Raw genomic sequence first — 16,976 nt, forward strand, 5'->3', positions numbered from 1 at the left:
AGTCTTTTCCAATAGTCAGCTCTTTGCATGAGGTGGCCAAAGTACTGGAGTTTCAGCTTTAGCACCATTCCTTCCAAAGAACACCCAGGACGGATCTCCTTTAGAATGGACTGGTTGGATCTCCTTGCAGTCCAAGGGACTCTCAAGAGTCTTCTCCAGCACCACAGTTCAAATGCGTCAATTCTTCGGTGCTCAGCTTTCGTTACAGTCCAACTCTCACATGCATACATGACCACAGGAAAAACCATAGTCTTGACTAGACGAAGCTTTGTTGGCAGAGTAATGTCTCTACTTTTGAATATGCTATTTAGGTTGGTCATAACTTTCCTTCCAAGGAGTAAGTGTCTTTTAATTTCATGGCTGCAGTCACCATCTGCAGTGATTTTGGCTATACCTCATTTTATATCGCTTCACTTTATTGTGTTGTTTTACTACCTGAAATCTTGGGCCAAAGCTGCATTGAGCAAGTCTCATGGCACCACCTTCCCAATAGCACTTGCTCACTTTGTGTCTCCACGTCACATTTTGGTAATTCTGGCAATATTTCTCTTGTTTTCTTTTTCATTTTGTACGCTGGCAGTATTTTAGGTTTTTCCATTGTGATCATATTTGTTATGGTGATCTGTGATCAGTGACGTTTGATATTACTATTGTAATTGTTTTGGCAATTTTTAGCAACAGAGTATTTTACATTTATTTATTTGTTTGTCTTTGGCTGTGTCACCACCTAGTCGTGGGCTCAGTAGTTGTGGGTTTAATTGCCCTGTGGCATGTGGGATCTTAGCCACATGATCTGTGGGATCAACCAGGGATCAAATCTGTGTCCCCTGCATTGGAAGGCAAATTCTTAACTACTGGGTCACCAGAGAAGTCCCCAGGGATTTTAAAATTAAGGTATATACATTAAAAAAATTTTGTTATTTATTTACGTTTGGCTGTACTGGGTCTTTTTTGCTGCACGTGGGCTTGCTCTAGTTGCAGCGAGCAGGTCTCATTGCAGTGGCTTCTCCTGTTGCAGAGCATGGGCTCTAGAGTGCAGGGGCAGTGGTTGTGGTGCATGGGCTTAGTTGTCCCATGGCCTGTAGAATCTTCCAGACCAGGGATCAAACCTGTGTCCCCTGCATTGGCAGGTGGATTCCCAACCACTGGACCACGATGGAAGTCCTACATTTTTTATAATTTTGTAGACATACAGCTATTGCACACAATAGAGGATGGTATCATGTACAACATAACTTTTATATGCACTGGGAAACCAACAGATTCGTATGACTCACTTTATTTCAGTGGTCTGGAATTGAACTCGCAATATCTCTGAAGTCAGCCTGTGGTCCTCATGATGACCCTCCTAAGTTAAGTATTGTTATTCCTCTTTCAGGGGATCTTCCTGACCCAGGGTTCAAACCCATGTCTCCTGAGTCTCCTGCATTGGCAGGCGGATTCCTTACCACTGAGCCACCTGGGAAAACCCACCTTGTTATTCCTCTTTCAGAGAAGAAACAGAGGTTGAGCAATAGAGCGTCCGTGGCCCAGACAGGAGTTAACAGCCCATAGGTGGCACTCTTCTCCCCAGGCCAGGCTGCCTCCGGGCTCTCTGCACTTCCTCTCCGTCGGGTCTCTGTCCTTTGTTTGCTGTGCAGGTTTGCATTCTTTCACATGTGCAGGAACCTGGCTCAGCCCACTACCAGGCAAACAGAAGCAGCAGCCTCTGACTGGGTTCTGGGCAAACACACCAAGCCGGGTCTGGACGAAGGAGGGAGCTGGGCTGTACTTTGCCCTCGTGAATCAGCCCATGGAGGCTGGGCAGTTGCAAAGGTAGCTGACAGGCTGTAGATCTGAGAGCCAGGTAAGTCTTGGGAGATGTGGCACCTGGACTTTGACAGTGTCTAGGAGGGGAGAAGACACTCCTGGAGCGTGCGAAGGGAAGGTGGCGGCTGTCAGAGCAGGTGTGTGGGGACTCTAGTGCCCTTGTAGGCTTTGTCTTGGCTGTGCTTGCTGTGCTGTCAAACTAGGAAAGGCAATATTGACCTTAGTGGGGCCAGGGAAGGTCATTTATGTGGATGTGTGAGTATGACTTGTCCCTGTGCATGTAATGCCTTCATTGGAGTATCTTAAGTGCTTTTCATTTGGGGTCCTTAATTGTAACCTGAGCCCTAACAAGCTGGAATTGGTATCTTGGCAACAGAAATCAACTGGAGTTGACTTTGGTGAAGGGAGTGGGTAATGTGTCTTTGCCATCAGAGAAGGGCTGTCTAGTGAAAATATCTGGGGATGAGGTGGAAGAGGCTTTCGTCTTTTTTTTTAAATAGATTTCTTTCTTTTTTTTTTTTTGCTGTGGACCATTTTTAAGTTTTTATTTATAAATTTGTTTCAGTGTTGTTCCTGTTTTATGTTTTGTTTTTCTGGCTATAAGGCATGTGGGATCTTAGCTTCTTGACCAGGGATTGAACCCACACCCCCCTGCATTGGAAGGTGAAGTCTTAACCACTGGACTACCAGGGAAATCCTGAGGCTTTCTTCTTGTTGAGCTTCCTTGTGTCCAAATGCTTTCAAATCCCATAGGCCCCCTTCAGGAAGGACTCAGGTAGCCTTTCACTGTGTCTGGGGCATTTGGCCTTTGCTGAGATTTGCTGGAAAAGGCTCTCAGTACACCTGACTTTTTCAAGGATGTAAGCTGACAAGGGAAGGAAGGTGCAAGTTTAGCTGTGATTGTTCTGGAGGTAGAAGGCACTTCTGCGCCTTGTTCTTCTGGAGCATTCTGCTTACAGCTCTCTGCTCATAGCTGTGGACCCTGGCTCTGCGGCATTGGAGCAGAGTGACATCTTGATTTCAACACACACACCCTTTGACCTTTGCTTCTGATATTTATTATTATATTGAGCTGGGAGTTTCAGGAGTGGGAGCAAGTTGTGGATCCGACCCGAACTTTTCAACCTAATGTAGTTCCCAAGGGAGAAGGAGCATGGGGTCTGATGGAGCCGTGTATCCTCCTGACACAGGAGACTCCTGAGCAGCTATAAGGGGTGATGGGTGCTTTCCTTTGAAGGCAGCTGGGTGCTGGTGCTGCTCTGTGATACAAGCAGAGAAGCTTGGAAGGTAACTTGTCATTGGGAGCTGTATCCCAGTTTGAAGAATAAGTGGGGAAAACCAGTTTGATCCTGGGGAGACTTCCAGGTTTTAAAATCTCCGGGCAGGAAGATTACTGAGACACGGCTCTCTAGTTTGTCACAGAAGCAATCCCAAACCCTGTGTCTCCTCACCTCCCCTGGAGGAGGGGCAGGCATGGGCAGGTTATAGAGCATAGTTCTCTAAGACTTTAAGGATTTAGAAAAGATGTCTCTTGAAGTCACTCTAAGCTGCTGCTTCTTCTTTTTAAACATCTATTTATTTGGCCACTTTGGGTCTTGGCTGTGGCACGTGGGATCTTTGTTGCAGGCGTGGGCTCCAGAACAAGCAGGCTTCAGTAGTTCTGGCATGTAGGCTTAGTTGCCCCGAGGCATGTGGGTTCTTTCTGGACCAGGGATCAAGCCTGTGTCCCCTGCATTGGCAGGAGGATTCTTCACTACTGCACCACCAGGGAAGTCCCTAAGCTTCTTTTTATTTAGGAAATCTTTTCAGCTACTCACCCCACGCTAATCTCTATCTCTGATGACACTGTTATTCACTGAACCACTACTGTATCCCAGGCATAGTGTTCAGCACTTTGCATAAGTATCTCTAACGCTGACAGTGTTAATTATTCCTTATTTTATGGGTAAGAAAATTAAGGCTGGAAAAATTTAACTTGCTAATAAGTGGCAAAGTCAAGTTTTTTTTTAATTAGAAAATAATGTATTTATTTGTTTTTTTTTGGTTGTGCTGGGTCCTTGTTGCTGCATGCTGGCTTTCTCTAGTTTTGGAGCGTTTATCATCCATGGGCTTCTCATTGCGGTGGCTTCCCGTCTTGTGGAGCACAGGCTGTAGGTGTACAGGCTTCAGTAGTTCCAACATGTGGGCTTCAGTAGTTGTGGCATAGGGGCTCGTTAGTTGTGGCTCTTGGGCCCTAGAGTACAAGGGCTCCTGTAGTTGTGGTGTGTGGGCTCAGTACGTGTGGCTCACAGGCTTTAGCTACTCCTCGGCATGTGAGATCCTCCTGGTGTGCTAAATAACTTCAGTTGTGTCCAACTCTTTGTGATCCAATGGGCTGTATAGCCCACCAGGTTCCTCTGTCCATAGCATTTCCTAGGCAAGAATACTGGCATGGATTGCCATGCTCTTCTCCAGGGGGGTCTTCCCGACCCAGGGATTGAACCCGTGTCTCTTTTGTTTCCAGCACTGGCAGGCAGATTCTTATCCACTTTACCACCAGGGAAGCTCAGAGTTAGGATCTGAACTGGGTCTAGCTCTGTCTAAAGCCCACTTTATTTCTATGACAGCACAGGGCCTCCTGAATGACTGTTTGTTGGTGAAATAGGTGAGCACACATGTCTTTAATTGGAATACTTTGATTGTGTTTTGCAACTTCATATATTGTTCTTTCTCCCAGGCCTCCCACATCTATTGTTGCTCCAAATATACTTTAAAATTTTTATAACAACCTCAATATAATTGTCTAGCCTGTTATTTATTTCAAGTATCTGCTTGCGATTTTTTCAGATGTCTCTGTCTCAGCGCCTGTGTGGTTTGTTTTAGATAGAAGATTTTTGAGGACCATGGATGCTTCTTTCACAAAACCTAATTAAGCATCATGCTTGGATATAGGCCTAAAATGATCATTTGTTTTCTTTTTGTTTTGTCTGACGGGAAGATAAAATAACTACACAGCCGACTCAAAACATTAGAGAAATTCAGAAGATCTAGGATGGAACCTTGATTCCCAGTGGCTGCCTCAGCCATTGGGGAGGCCCCCAGCACCATCAAAGGATCCAGACCGAGGGCTTTGGAAAGATAGATACTATCAGCCTATTCCCCACTCTTGGCACAATGGAGAGAGGGTCCATCAAAGGCAAGATGTGGGCAGGAGCCCCCAGCCACAGCAGGACCCCAGGGAAGACCTCCAGGAGCCTCACTATGCAGCCAGATCTGGGGAATGGCGTCCACCTGTGTCCGGGGTTGACTATTACGAAGGCGGTTATCCCAGTCAATTGTATTCAAGGTATGAGTTTAGAGCTTGGACTTGATCCAGCTCTCCCAAATGCTTGTGAACAGATCGTTCTTTTCCGTCTTCCTTTTCCTTTTATTTCTCTTCTTCCTTTTCCTCCTCCTCCTACATTGACTTAGCTAAACCCTTTCCTTTCCCAGGCTAGATTGTGGTGACTGAAAATATAGTTTATTTCCCTTTGTTAGTCCCTAGGGGTGCTTCTTAAGAAGCCATCACAACACAATTGGGTGTTGGGGGCAGAGGAGAGAGTAGAAAGAATGGTGAAATTCAAGACGGCAGATGAGACCCTCTTACTCTGGCATCACAAAAGGCAGGATTTGTAGACTATGGAAAAGCTTTTCCTATGGATGTCTATAAAAAGCTCCTTATCCTCTTTGATGACTCTAACCCAGGGTTAGCACCGAACCCACCAGCAACATAAGAGTCCTAGTACCTAGAACAGCACCTACAGTGTGATGCCTACACAGAAAATATATACATTGAGTGAATGATTGGGAACTTCAAAAAATCAGAGAGCAGATAGAAGCTTGGAGTCTCCAAGTTCAGAATGAAAAGGTCTCTGTGAGGTAATTCTGGGAGAATCTGGAGTTTCTACTTTTGGCCTTCATGTTTTATGCAATGTTGCAAGCCATCTATTTTTCACTTTAGCTTTTTCAGGTGGGATGATATTTTCCTGCTTCTAGGTTTAAGGTTGAAATTATGACAGTTATTGTAAAGAATTCTGTCCCTATGAAATAGTAAAGAATTATTGATTGATAAAAATAGTGTTGAATTCTTGAAGGAAGGTCTGTTAAGGGTAGAGGCAATAACAGCAAGCAGATTTAAGATGGTCCAGTTTGACTTTTTCATCTCATTTCCATCTACAATATGCATGGGAATTCCAGTGGTATATTGGGTACTTTACACAGTTATCTTGGGAAGGGGGTTCCTAAGGTGATATCAGGGCAGGGTCTTCTTAGATAATATTTCATGTTGTTGGATGTGTGTATTTGAGGAGTAAGAGGGATCATGAGGAAGGAGAAGAGACACTCAGCTGTGGTTTTACTGTAAAAATTGCAGCCTTGTTCTGACACAATGATTCTACTCCTGCTCCGATTCTAGATTTTCGGTTGTAGGATGAACCATAGCTTTAGAGCAGATTCTAGACGGGTATCTCAGTTTTGTCCTCTGGAGTTGTTTTGTCTGTCAAGCCCTTCATTGTTTTTCTTTTTTTAAAAAATCGTTTATTTATTTGGCTGTGCCGGGTCTTAGTTGTGGCACTTAGGATATTTGATCTTCGTTGCGGTGTGTGGAATCTCTAGTTGGAGCATGTGCGATCTAGGTCACTGACCCGGATCAAACCCAGGTTCCCCGCGTTAGGATCATGAAGTCTTAGCACCAGACCACCAGGAAAGTTGCTCTCCATTGGTTTTTCTTTTGCTATGCTTATCCTTGAATGAGTGGCCTTTTTTGTGATTCTTTAGGTGGAGCATTGAGGATCTCTATCAGAGCTATTACTCTCCAGCCCTAAGGGAAGAATATGCTTATGGAAGTTATTACTACCATGGACACCCACAGCAGCTTCAGGAAGAAAGAGGTATGGAATAATCTCCAAGAAGCCTTTGGGATGGTACCACTGGTCTGACAGGGCAGAGGCCAAAAGGGCCATGCTCAGAGCCTCATCCTAGGCCTCCACCCCCACCTGCTTCTTTCTTGGTCAGATGCTGCTGCTGCTGCTGCTGCTAAGTAGCTTCAGTTGTGTCCGACTCTGTGTGACCCCATAGACAGCAGCCCACCAGACTCGCCCGTCCCTGGGATTCTCCAGGCAAGAACACTGGAGTGGGTTGCCATTTCCTTCTCCACTTGGTCAGATGAGGCCACAGCAAACACACTGCTGCTAGACGTCTTGAGAAGAGATAGAAGAGTCATTTCTCTTTGTACATGTAGGTGTAGTTGATGGTACTGAAACTATTTTTATGTTATTAGTGTTATGGATAGTTTGTACTTCATCCATTTTTTTTCTACTCCTCATTATAACCAAGATTATAGTCTCTCCCTGATCAAGTAACAGTGAAGTCAGTTCTTAACAGTGGAGTCATCAAGTGTGTGGCTGGGCTGTAATGAGCCTGACCATCACAGAGTGGCAGATTTGCACAAAAAGGAATTTATACCCTAAACCAACAGTAAGGATTTAGGTATGTGTTAATGGCAGCTTCTGACCTGCTAGTAAAGAGAAAAATCTGTTTGAGTGCTGAAAACACACACACACACACACACACACACACACACACGATCCCCACTGTTGTACTATCCTATACAGTCATGCTGATTGGTTCAGAGAAGACTGAGATTCATCTTACAGACTTGTTGGCTTTCACTTACCAACTTTATTCAATTTGACAAATACAGTCAGCCCTCCAAATTTGCAGGTCTGCCTCCAACTGATCATTGAAAATATTTGAAAAAAAGAAAATTCCAAAACTTAAAACTTGAATTTGTTGCTTGTTGGCAACTATTTACACAGCACCTATGTTGTATTTACAACTATTTGCATAGCATTTACATGGTATTATTAGTTTTAGAAGTCATCTAGAGATGATTTGAAGTTTATGGAGGATGTGCATACATTCTATGCAAATATTATACCATTTTATTAATATATAAAAGACTTTAACATTCTCAGGTCCTGAAACCAATCCCCTAAAGCATACAGAAGGATGACTGTATGTCTTTATACCTGCCATGCTCCAGTAACCCAGCTTCACAACTTGCTAGAATCTCCGAACTTTTAGGAATAGGAAGTGACCTGTCTTCGTTTTGTTTTCTCTGAGGGTGCAGTGCCAAGGCAAGGGAGTCCTTATATCTGGCAGGAAGATCATCGAGATCAAAAGTACCTCAATGATCATCAACATGAAAACCAGAATAGTCCATTTGGAACAAATAGGGAGACCCAGTTCCAGTAAGTATGCAAGGAGAGGCTGGTTCTACAGACTACGTTTGGCAAACTTGATGTCATCTGGTACTGGTCCCTCATCTTTAGAAGCCCGTCTGCTTTTGTTCTGGCCACAAGGATGGAGCTCAGGCTGGCCTGAGCCAGTTGTTCACATGGACCCTGGAAGGAGGGGTTCTTTATTCTGAGTGGCAGTTCCCCAAACCTGCCTAAGCCCCCAAACCTGTGAGGTTACTTGAGGTCCCTCTTGAAGGAGGGCATTAATTCTATGTTGGCCTTGGAACAGATGTGGCCTTGCATAAGTTCTTACAATTGCATCCTGCCTGGGGATGGGGTACTTCTCCTCTGCCCAGTCCTGTGCCCTAAGAACGGTCTCTCCCCTGGGATGAGAAGAGCAAGGAAGAGCATTTTGTACATGTACCTGTCTGGTACCCTTAGGCCTTTCCCTTCCTGAAACTCACCAACCCGCCTGCTCTGATTTAAGTCATTCTGGGATGTCAGGCCACAGAGATCCAGCCTTCTCTGCAGAGTTTGGGGGCCACTTCTAGTAACTGTGCTATGAACCCCGGACGTTCCTGTTTTTCTGGTTTAATAGACTGTGGCAGCACAAGAGAGGACAAGGCTTTTCCCTGTGGCACATGGGCCAACCCGACACCTGCCCACACTTTGCGGCAGAGCAGCCTCTGGTACAGAGCAGCTCAGCCTGCTGGCCTGCCCTGGATCCCCTCTCACATGCTCCTGTCATCTTGCTGCAGATCTAAGAGTCGGAATCCTTATAAAGACAGTCCTGCTTCTAACTCTGGACAGGAGAGGCCCGAGGACCTGTTCATGGAGAGTCCGCTAACTGGGGCACAGAAAAACAAGGTAACCTGAAGTGACACAGGGCGGGTGGCCTGTGACAGTGCATCACAGCTGACATCATCAGCAGTGGCAGGGCAGGGCCCTGGGGACGGGGGTCCCTAGTGCCAGCAGTCTAAGGGGTACCATTCCTCCCCTCTTGGCATAGCCTCCATGCCCATGTCCTCCTTTCCCTGATTCCTGTTTCAGTCTTCTGGGTCTGGGGCCCTTATTGAGCCCTTTTGCATTTTTTTTTTTTTTGCCAAGTTAGCTGTCAGGAAATGTCACCCAAGTCACTCCAAGGTGGGAAAGAAAAGAAGTGTTACCGGTACCCCGGTGGACTAGCAATTTGGTTTACTCAGGAAGTGGGAAGTTGCTAGCATCTTTTAATTTGGGTATGAAAGCAGAATTTTAAACTTTTCTTGACTCTTCCTTTTCTCTCTTCTGAAATCTTACTGGGTGTACCAGTTGGGCTATGAAATGGAGCTCTTGAATATTTTAAACTTTCAATTTTGGAATAACTTTAGATGTATGGAAAAGTTACAAGAGACAAGGTCTTAATTTTTGACAGTCTTGTATTAATCTTCTATCCCTGATTAGGTTTGTATGATTTGGGGGAACAGTTTCTTCTGTACACCTAATACTTAACAGGGCCGGGCACCTATTAGGACTAACAGTAACAACAACGCAATAACAGCAGTCATATATGAGTACAGTACTTTACAGTGTGGACAAAGAGCTTTTGTATCCGTTGTTTGTATCTGTTTTACAATCCTCCCAGAATATAAATTCTGTGAATTTCTTTAAAAAAAAAAAATTTATTTATTTGGCTGTACTGGGTCTTGGTTGCGCATGCATCTTCACTGCAACACGCAGGATTTTTTTTTTAGTTGCAGCATGTGGAATCTTTTAGTTGTGGTGTGCAAAATTTCAGCTGCATCATGTGGGATCTAGTTCCCTGACCAGGGATTGAACCTGGGCCCCCTGTATTGGGAGCACAGAGTCTTAGCCCCTGAACCACCAGGGAAGTCCTTTTGTACCTGTATCCTTAGGGAAAGCATTGCACCTGGAGCATAATAAGTGCTCATTAAACAGTTGGCAAATGAATGCAAGAGGTAAGTACTTGAACTATATAGGGTAGGTATGATTATCTACATTATAAATGAAGGTACTGAGCTTAGAGAGTCTACATCACTTGTTCAAGGTCACAGAGCCTGGTATTAACAAAGCTGGAATTTGAATTAAAGTCCCCTGACCCCAGGACCTGCACTCTACCCACAGCCAAAATGAATCCTTTAGTGAGAATTGTCAGTTGAATGATCCCTTCTTTTCCTTTCAATATGTCCACATTCATTAGATTTATTTGAAAGTTTGAATTTTGTTGCTTTAAAGAAACACTTCGGAGGACTGTGTCTCTGAAAGTGCCTCTGATTCTTCCCATGTGTTCTTGTTGTTTTTAACTTCCAGCCATCACTGATGGAGGAGTCCAACCTTCTCTGGCAGCATGAGTCTGGTCTCACCTCCAGCAGCTACGAGCTCAGTCAGTACATGGCAGATGCTTCTGAGCTCTGTGACCCCATGACTTCAGCCATCTGGAGCCCAGTTCAGGCTGGTGGGTACTGACGTGATTAAAGGAGTTGGCTGAGTCTGATGAGAAGAGGGCTGGGTGGCACATTTCTTGGAAGGTCAACTTTACCTGGTATTTCCAAGAGTAGATCCCTTGTCTGCCTCATTTGCATATGTAGGTCCCCTGGGCAGAGTGGCCAGCTTTGGCTCCATTCCCCATCTTTTCTTTGGTACTGAAGAATGCATCATAGCTGATTCTTGGAAAGGAACACGGCCCACGGCCATCATCAGGTTGGGAGAGGAGGCCCTCGGAGGTACTGTAGGTAACAAGGGAAGAAAATAAAGACCAGAGTCAGTTCGGGAAAGTCAAGGCAGGCCACAAAGGTCTGGATGTAGGAGATTTGCCCTGAGTACTGGGACTATGAGAGCCAGTCCCCAACCTGTCACCCTTATGAGAGTCTAGGCCTGGTACATTATCATTTGGACTAAACCATCAATTCCTTGCATTATATTCTTCTTTTTTCTTTTTAAAATTAATTTTTTATTGGAGTATAGTTGATTTACAATGTTGTTATTTTCCGCTGTACAGCAAAGTGAACCAGTCATATGTATACATATATCCCCTCTTTTTTGGATTTCTTTCCCATTTAGGTCACCGTAGAGCACTGAGTTGAGTTTCCTGTGTATACAGTTGTTTCTCTTAGTTTTCTATTTTATACCTGATAGTGTATAGATGTAAATCCCAATCTATCGATTTATCCCATGCTCCTTTCCCCTCTTGGTGTCCATATTATGTCTGTGTCTCTCTTTCTGCTTTGCAAATAGGTTCATCTGTACCATTTTTCTAGATTCTACATATATGCCTTCATATATGATGTTTCTTTTTCTCTTTCTGACTTGTTTCACTCTGCAAGAAAGTCTCTAGGTCCATCCGCATCTCTGCAAATGGCACAATTTTGTTCCTTTTTATGGCTGAGTAATATTCTATTGTGTATATGTGCCATATCTTCTTTATCCATTCTTCTGTCAATGAACATTTAGGTTGCTTCCATGTCTGGGCTATTGTAAATAGTGCTGCAATAAATTTCAGGGTGCATGTATCTTTTGGACTTATGGTTTTCTCCAGGTATATGCCCATGAGTGGGACTGCTGGGTCATATGGTAGTTCTGTTTTTAGTTTTTTAAGGAACCTCTACACTGTTCTCCATAGTGACTGAACCAATCCACTTTCCTACAAACATTATAAGAGGGTTCCCATTTCTCCACACTCTCTCCAGCATTTTTTGTTTGTAGGTTTTTTGATGATGGCCATTCAGACCAGTGTGAGGTGATATCTCATTGAAGTTTTGATTTGCATTTTTCTAGTAATTAGTGATGTTGAGCATTTTTCATGTGCCTCTTGGCCATCTGTATATTTTCTTTGGAGAAATGTCTATTTAGGTCTTTTGTTCATTTTTTTGATTGGATTGTTTGTTATTTTGATATTGAGCTACATGAGCTGTTTATATATTTTGGAGATTAGTCCCTTGTGTGTTGCTTCATTTGCAAATATTTTCTCCCATTCTGTTATTTTTTTTTTTTTTTGGTCTTGTTTATGGTTTCCTTTGCTGTGCAAAAACTTTTAAGTTTAATTAGGTCCCACTTATTTACTTTTGTTTTTATTTTCATTATTCTAGGAGATGGGTCAAAATATCTTGCTGTGATTTACATCAGAGTGTTCTGCTTGTTTTCATCTAAGAGTTTTATAGTGTCAGCCTTACATTTAGGTCTTTAACCCATTTTCTGTTTATTTTTGTGTATATAGTGTTAGGGAGTGTTCTAATTTCATTCTTTTACATGGGTTGTTCAGTTTTCCCAGCATCACTATTGAAGATGTTATCTTTTCTCCATTATCAAATATTGGGTAACCGTAGGTGTGTGGGTTTATCGCTGGATTTTTTTATCCCATTCCATTGATCTATATTTCTGCGTTTGTGCCAGTACCATGCTAATTACTGTAGCTTTGTAGTATAGTCTAAAGTTAGGAAGCCTGGTTCTTCCAACTCTGCTTTTCTTTCTCAAGACTGTTTTGGCTATTCAGGGTCTTTTGTGCTTCCACACAAATTATAAAATCTTCTGTTCTAATTCTGTGAAAAATGGCATTGGTTATTTGATAGGGATTGCATTGAATCTGTAGATTGCTTTGGGTAGTACAGTCATTTTCACAGTATTGATTCTTCCAGCCCAAGAACATGGTATATCTGTCTATCTCTTTGTGTTGTCTTTGAAATCTTTCGTCAGTATCTTATAGTTTTCTGAGTACAGGTCTTTTGCCTCTTTAGGAAGGTTTATCCCTAGGTATTTATTCTTTTTGTTGCAATGGTAAATAGAATTGTTTCCTTAATTTCTCTTTCTGATCTTCCATTGTTATCATACAGGAATGCAAGAGATTTCTGTGCATTAATTTTGTATACTGCAACTTTAGCAAATTCATTGATTAGCATCAGTAGTTTTCTGGTGGCCTCTTTAGGATTGTCTATGTTTAGTATCATGTCATTTGCAAACAGGATATTTTTACTTCTTTTCCAATTTGGATTCCTTTTATTTCTTTTCCTTCTCTTTTTGCCATGGCTAGGATTTCTAAAACTACGTTGAATGATAGTGATGACTGCAGGCATCCTAGTCTTGTTCCTGATCTTAGAGGAAATGCTTTCAGTTTTTCATCATTGAGAATGATATTTGCTGTGGGTTTGTCAGGTATGGCCTTTATTATGTTGAAGTAGGTTCCCTCTATGCCCACTTTCTTGAGAATTTTTTTTTATCATAAATGGGTGTTGAATTTTGTCAAAAGTTTTTTCTGCATCTATTGAGATGGTTGTATGGTTTTTATTCTTTAATTTGTTAATATGGTACATCACATTGATTGATTTGCATATACTGAAGAATCCTTGCATCCCTGGGATAAATCCCACTTGATCATGGTATATAATCCTTGTAATATGTTGTTGGATTTGGCATTATAGTCTGACGTATTCTTAAAGGCCTAAATCTGACTTGGAGCATGTATTTCTTCTAATTATGTAACCCACCCAGAACCTTATCTTGGTCCCAGTTGAAATTTGCAAAGAAATATGTCTGTGGAATATTTCTTACATAAAGCAAAGCAGTGGTTGTAATGCTAACAGTGTCCACCTGTATTGGTTGGTCAGAGGACATCTCAGCAGCTGGTCCCAAGGAACCCATGAAGTTCTATGTCCCTCACATGCCTGTGAGTTTTGGGCCAGGAGGTCAGCTGGTGTGTGTGAGTCCCAGCTCTCCCAGTGATGGACAGACAGCCCTTGTTGAACTGCACAGCATGGAGGTAAACAAGATTCTGTGTCCCCTGAATGTCAGCACGTTACTCCCTGCTTCCCTTGCCTGAGCCCTGGCATCTCCAGGAATAGAGTGCTCTTGGAGGGGCCTGAGCCATGTACCCTGTGGATTGGTGTGTGTGTGTGTGTGTGTGTGTGTGTGTGAAGGAATGTGTGGGGCTCTTCTCTGAAAGAAGTAATGCTAGACTGATGTTTTACCTGCGATACTGTTGGCTCATATCCAGCAACTAGAGAGCTCATTTTTGTCTTTCTTCTTTCTCCATGAGGCATTGAGCCACACCCTAGGACCAGCTCTGGGTTCTGATACTGGACTCACCTGAGGAGTGGGGCACTGGGGGCACATAATCTTGAAGACCAAACTTGAGTTTTTTGTTCCAGGTTATTCTGAATGATTCTGAGGAACAAGAAGAGATGAGGACTTTCTCAGGACCACTGATCAGGTAAATCACCATAAAAGTTGCCAAATAAGGGCTTTTGAAACCTATAAAATCTTCCTGCATTTTGGGGATTTGGGCTTGGCTTTCTTGAAAGAAAATATCTGTCCCCATTGGAATGGAATCTCTGTGCTACAAGTTGGAGCCAGATGTGGCTTGAGTCATTTTGACAAGCAATTTGAGTGTTGAAAGACAGAAAAAGGTTTAAAAATCTGAAATCAGTTCTATTTTACAAAGGCTATGTGGTAGGAGGTTTTAATGTTCTGGGTACTTAATAATACTTAAACTGGTAAAAAAGTGGGGCACAGCCTCGGAAATCATAGGCAAGTTGCTCATATGGAAAACATTTTTCTGGAGAGATGTATAACTCAGTCAGCATGAGTTCCTAGACAGTGTGCAAGTCTGCCCTCTGCAGGATTGAGCTAGAACTGCTTTTACATTCCTAGTCATGTTTCTGATAAATACTGAGGATGTTCTTTGTTGTGGAGAGAAGAGTTCAGGCTGGTGTCAGAGGTGAGATAATGCATTCTGAAGCCCTTTAAATATCATCACAACTATACAGATGTGTCCTTATCCTGAAGCTTCCCCCTCCAAGAAAATCCCCGGGGTATTTTGACAGTTCCTTCAAGTAAAAATGAATTGTCTCCATTTTTACACACAGGTGTAGCAATGTGGCCTAGAGTACCGAGTTGGGTGTTTGGACACCTAGGGTACTGATCCCTATTTGACTGACTTCATTAAATAATCTCAAGCAAATAATAATTCCTGTTTATGGAGCACTTTATATATGCTACACAATTAGCTAATTCCTTTTTGTATAAGGTAGACTTTAAAACAGTGTTTTAATAGAAGTATAGTTGATTTACAATGCTGTGTTAGATTCATGGGTACAGCAGAGTGATTCAGTTATATATAAATCTGTTCCTTTTCACATTTTTCTCCATTATAGGTTATTATAAGACACTGAGTTAGAGGTAGACTTTTAAAGAAATTTTATTTTGTTTGTTTATTTTAGCTGCACTAGGTCTTCGTTGCTCCACACAGGCTTTCTCTAGCTGTGGCAAGTGGAGGCTACTCCTTGTTGCAGGGCACTGGCTTCTCACTGCGGTGGCTTCTCTTGTTGTGGGCACAGGCTCCAGGCGCGCAGGCTTCAGTAGTTGTGGGCACAGGCTCTAGGCATGCAGGCTTCAGTAGTTGTGGGCACAGGCTCCAGGCATGCAGGCTTCAGTAGTTGTGGGCACAGGCTCAGTAGCTGCAGAGCCAAGGTCAGTAGTTATGGCACGTGAGTTAGTTGCTCCACAGCATGTGGAATCTTACCAGACCAGGGACTGAACCTGTGTCTCTTGTATCCGCAGGTAGATTCTTATCCACTGTACCACCAGGGAAGCCCTGGAGGTAGACATTTTAATCACCCCTGTTTTATCAGAAAGAGCAGAGGCTCAGAGGAGATAAGCAACTTGTGTAGGCTGAGAAGTTTAGAAGGGAGCTTCCCTGGTGGCTCAGAGGTTAAAGCATCTGCCTGCAACGTGGGAGACCTAGGTTCGATCCCTGGGTCAGGAAGATCCCTTGGAGAAGGAAATGGCAACCCACTCCAGTATTCTTACCTGGAGAATCCCATGGACGGAGGAGCCTGGTAGGCTAAAGTCCACGGGGTCACAAAGAGTTGGACACGAAGGCTGGATTTAAATCCAGGGTTGTCTGATCTCAAAGTCTGTGCTCGAACCTGCCACCCAAATAGTCATTTCAGGTCTCTGGGCCTCAGTTTCTTCCTCTGCAAAATAGAGACCGTGGATGAGAGAATCTCTGAGGTCCCTTCCTGTTCTATATGGAAACAACTGCCCTGTAACTACAGACTCACTGTCCCCATCCTGGGTTGTCCTGTTTCTACTACTATCTCAGTCCCAGCCCAGGCACCGCCCTCATGCTGTAGGAGGGGCTTGTGGTCCTGCCTGGGGGAGGAATCTGTCCCTCACTCTTTGCTCCTTGAAATCTCTCCCTAGGGAAGATGTGCACAAGGTGGACATCATGACGTTTTGCCAGCAGAAAGCAGCACAGAGCCACAAATCTGAGACACTGGGGAGCAGAGACTCGGCTCTACTCTGGCAGCTGTTGGTTCTCCTTTGTCGGCAGAATGGGGTCAGTATCACCGCGGCCGGAGGATGGGCAGGTGCAGGCTGGACTGAAATTTAAATTTTCCTGGGAGAGAGAAGATTCGTCTTGGGGCATAATTATAAAAGGTAGCATTAAAGAAGCAACAAATGGCCTCAAGAAAAGAAACTGCTGAGGTCAATGCCAGAGTGCAAATGCTATAACTTTTCCCTGCTCTTCTCCACTGCTGCTGCTGCTGCTGCTAAGTCGCTTCAGTCGTGTCCGACTATGTGCGACCCCATAGATGGCAGCCCACCAGGCTCCCCCTTCCCTGGGATTCTCCAGGCAAGAACACTGGAGTGGGTTGCCATTTCCTTCTCCAGTGCATGAAAGTGAAAAGTGAAAGTGAAGTCGCTCAGTCGTGTCTGACTCTTAGCGACCCCATGGACTGCAGCCTACCAGGCTCCTCTGCCCATGGGATTTTCCAGGCAAGAGTACTGGAGTGGGGTGCCATTGCCTTCTCCACTAGCCTCTGGTTATTGCTCAGTTCTTGGGTTACTGCACCAAGCAGATAATACACCTATGAGAGTGTGCATATTTCTGGTCACCTTTGTGGCTCCTGACAGGCAGAA

At 43.7% G+C, this 16,976-nt stretch overlaps 1 protein-coding gene across 1 annotated transcript in view; it reads left to right on the forward strand.

Moving 5' to 3' along the window:
* Positions 1 to 16,976, forward strand: part of SEC16B (SEC16 homolog B, endoplasmic reticulum export factor) — an 82,492-nt gene that overhangs the window by 33,551 nt on the left and 31,965 nt on the right. The window contains exons 4-11 of the mRNA XM_070384384.1: positions 4,821 to 5,134; positions 6,604 to 6,716; positions 7,958 to 8,078; positions 8,825 to 8,933; positions 10,374 to 10,518; positions 13,661 to 13,812; positions 14,201 to 14,262; positions 16,257 to 16,392. Coding sequence (XP_070240485.1) covers positions 4,821 to 5,134; positions 6,604 to 6,716; positions 7,958 to 8,078; positions 8,825 to 8,933; positions 10,374 to 10,518; positions 13,661 to 13,812; positions 14,201 to 14,262; positions 16,257 to 16,392 — 1,152 coding nt within the window. The remainder of the gene's footprint in view (positions 1 to 4,820; positions 5,135 to 6,603; positions 6,717 to 7,957; positions 8,079 to 8,824; positions 8,934 to 10,373; positions 10,519 to 13,660; positions 13,813 to 14,200; positions 14,263 to 16,256; positions 16,393 to 16,976) is intronic.

The sequence above is a fragment of the Bos mutus genome, chromosome 16 (genome assembly GCF_027580195.1).
Source record: "Bos mutus isolate GX-2022 chromosome 16, NWIPB_WYAK_1.1, whole genome shotgun sequence".
NCBI lineage: Eukaryota > Metazoa > Chordata > Mammalia > Artiodactyla > Bovidae > Bos > Bos mutus.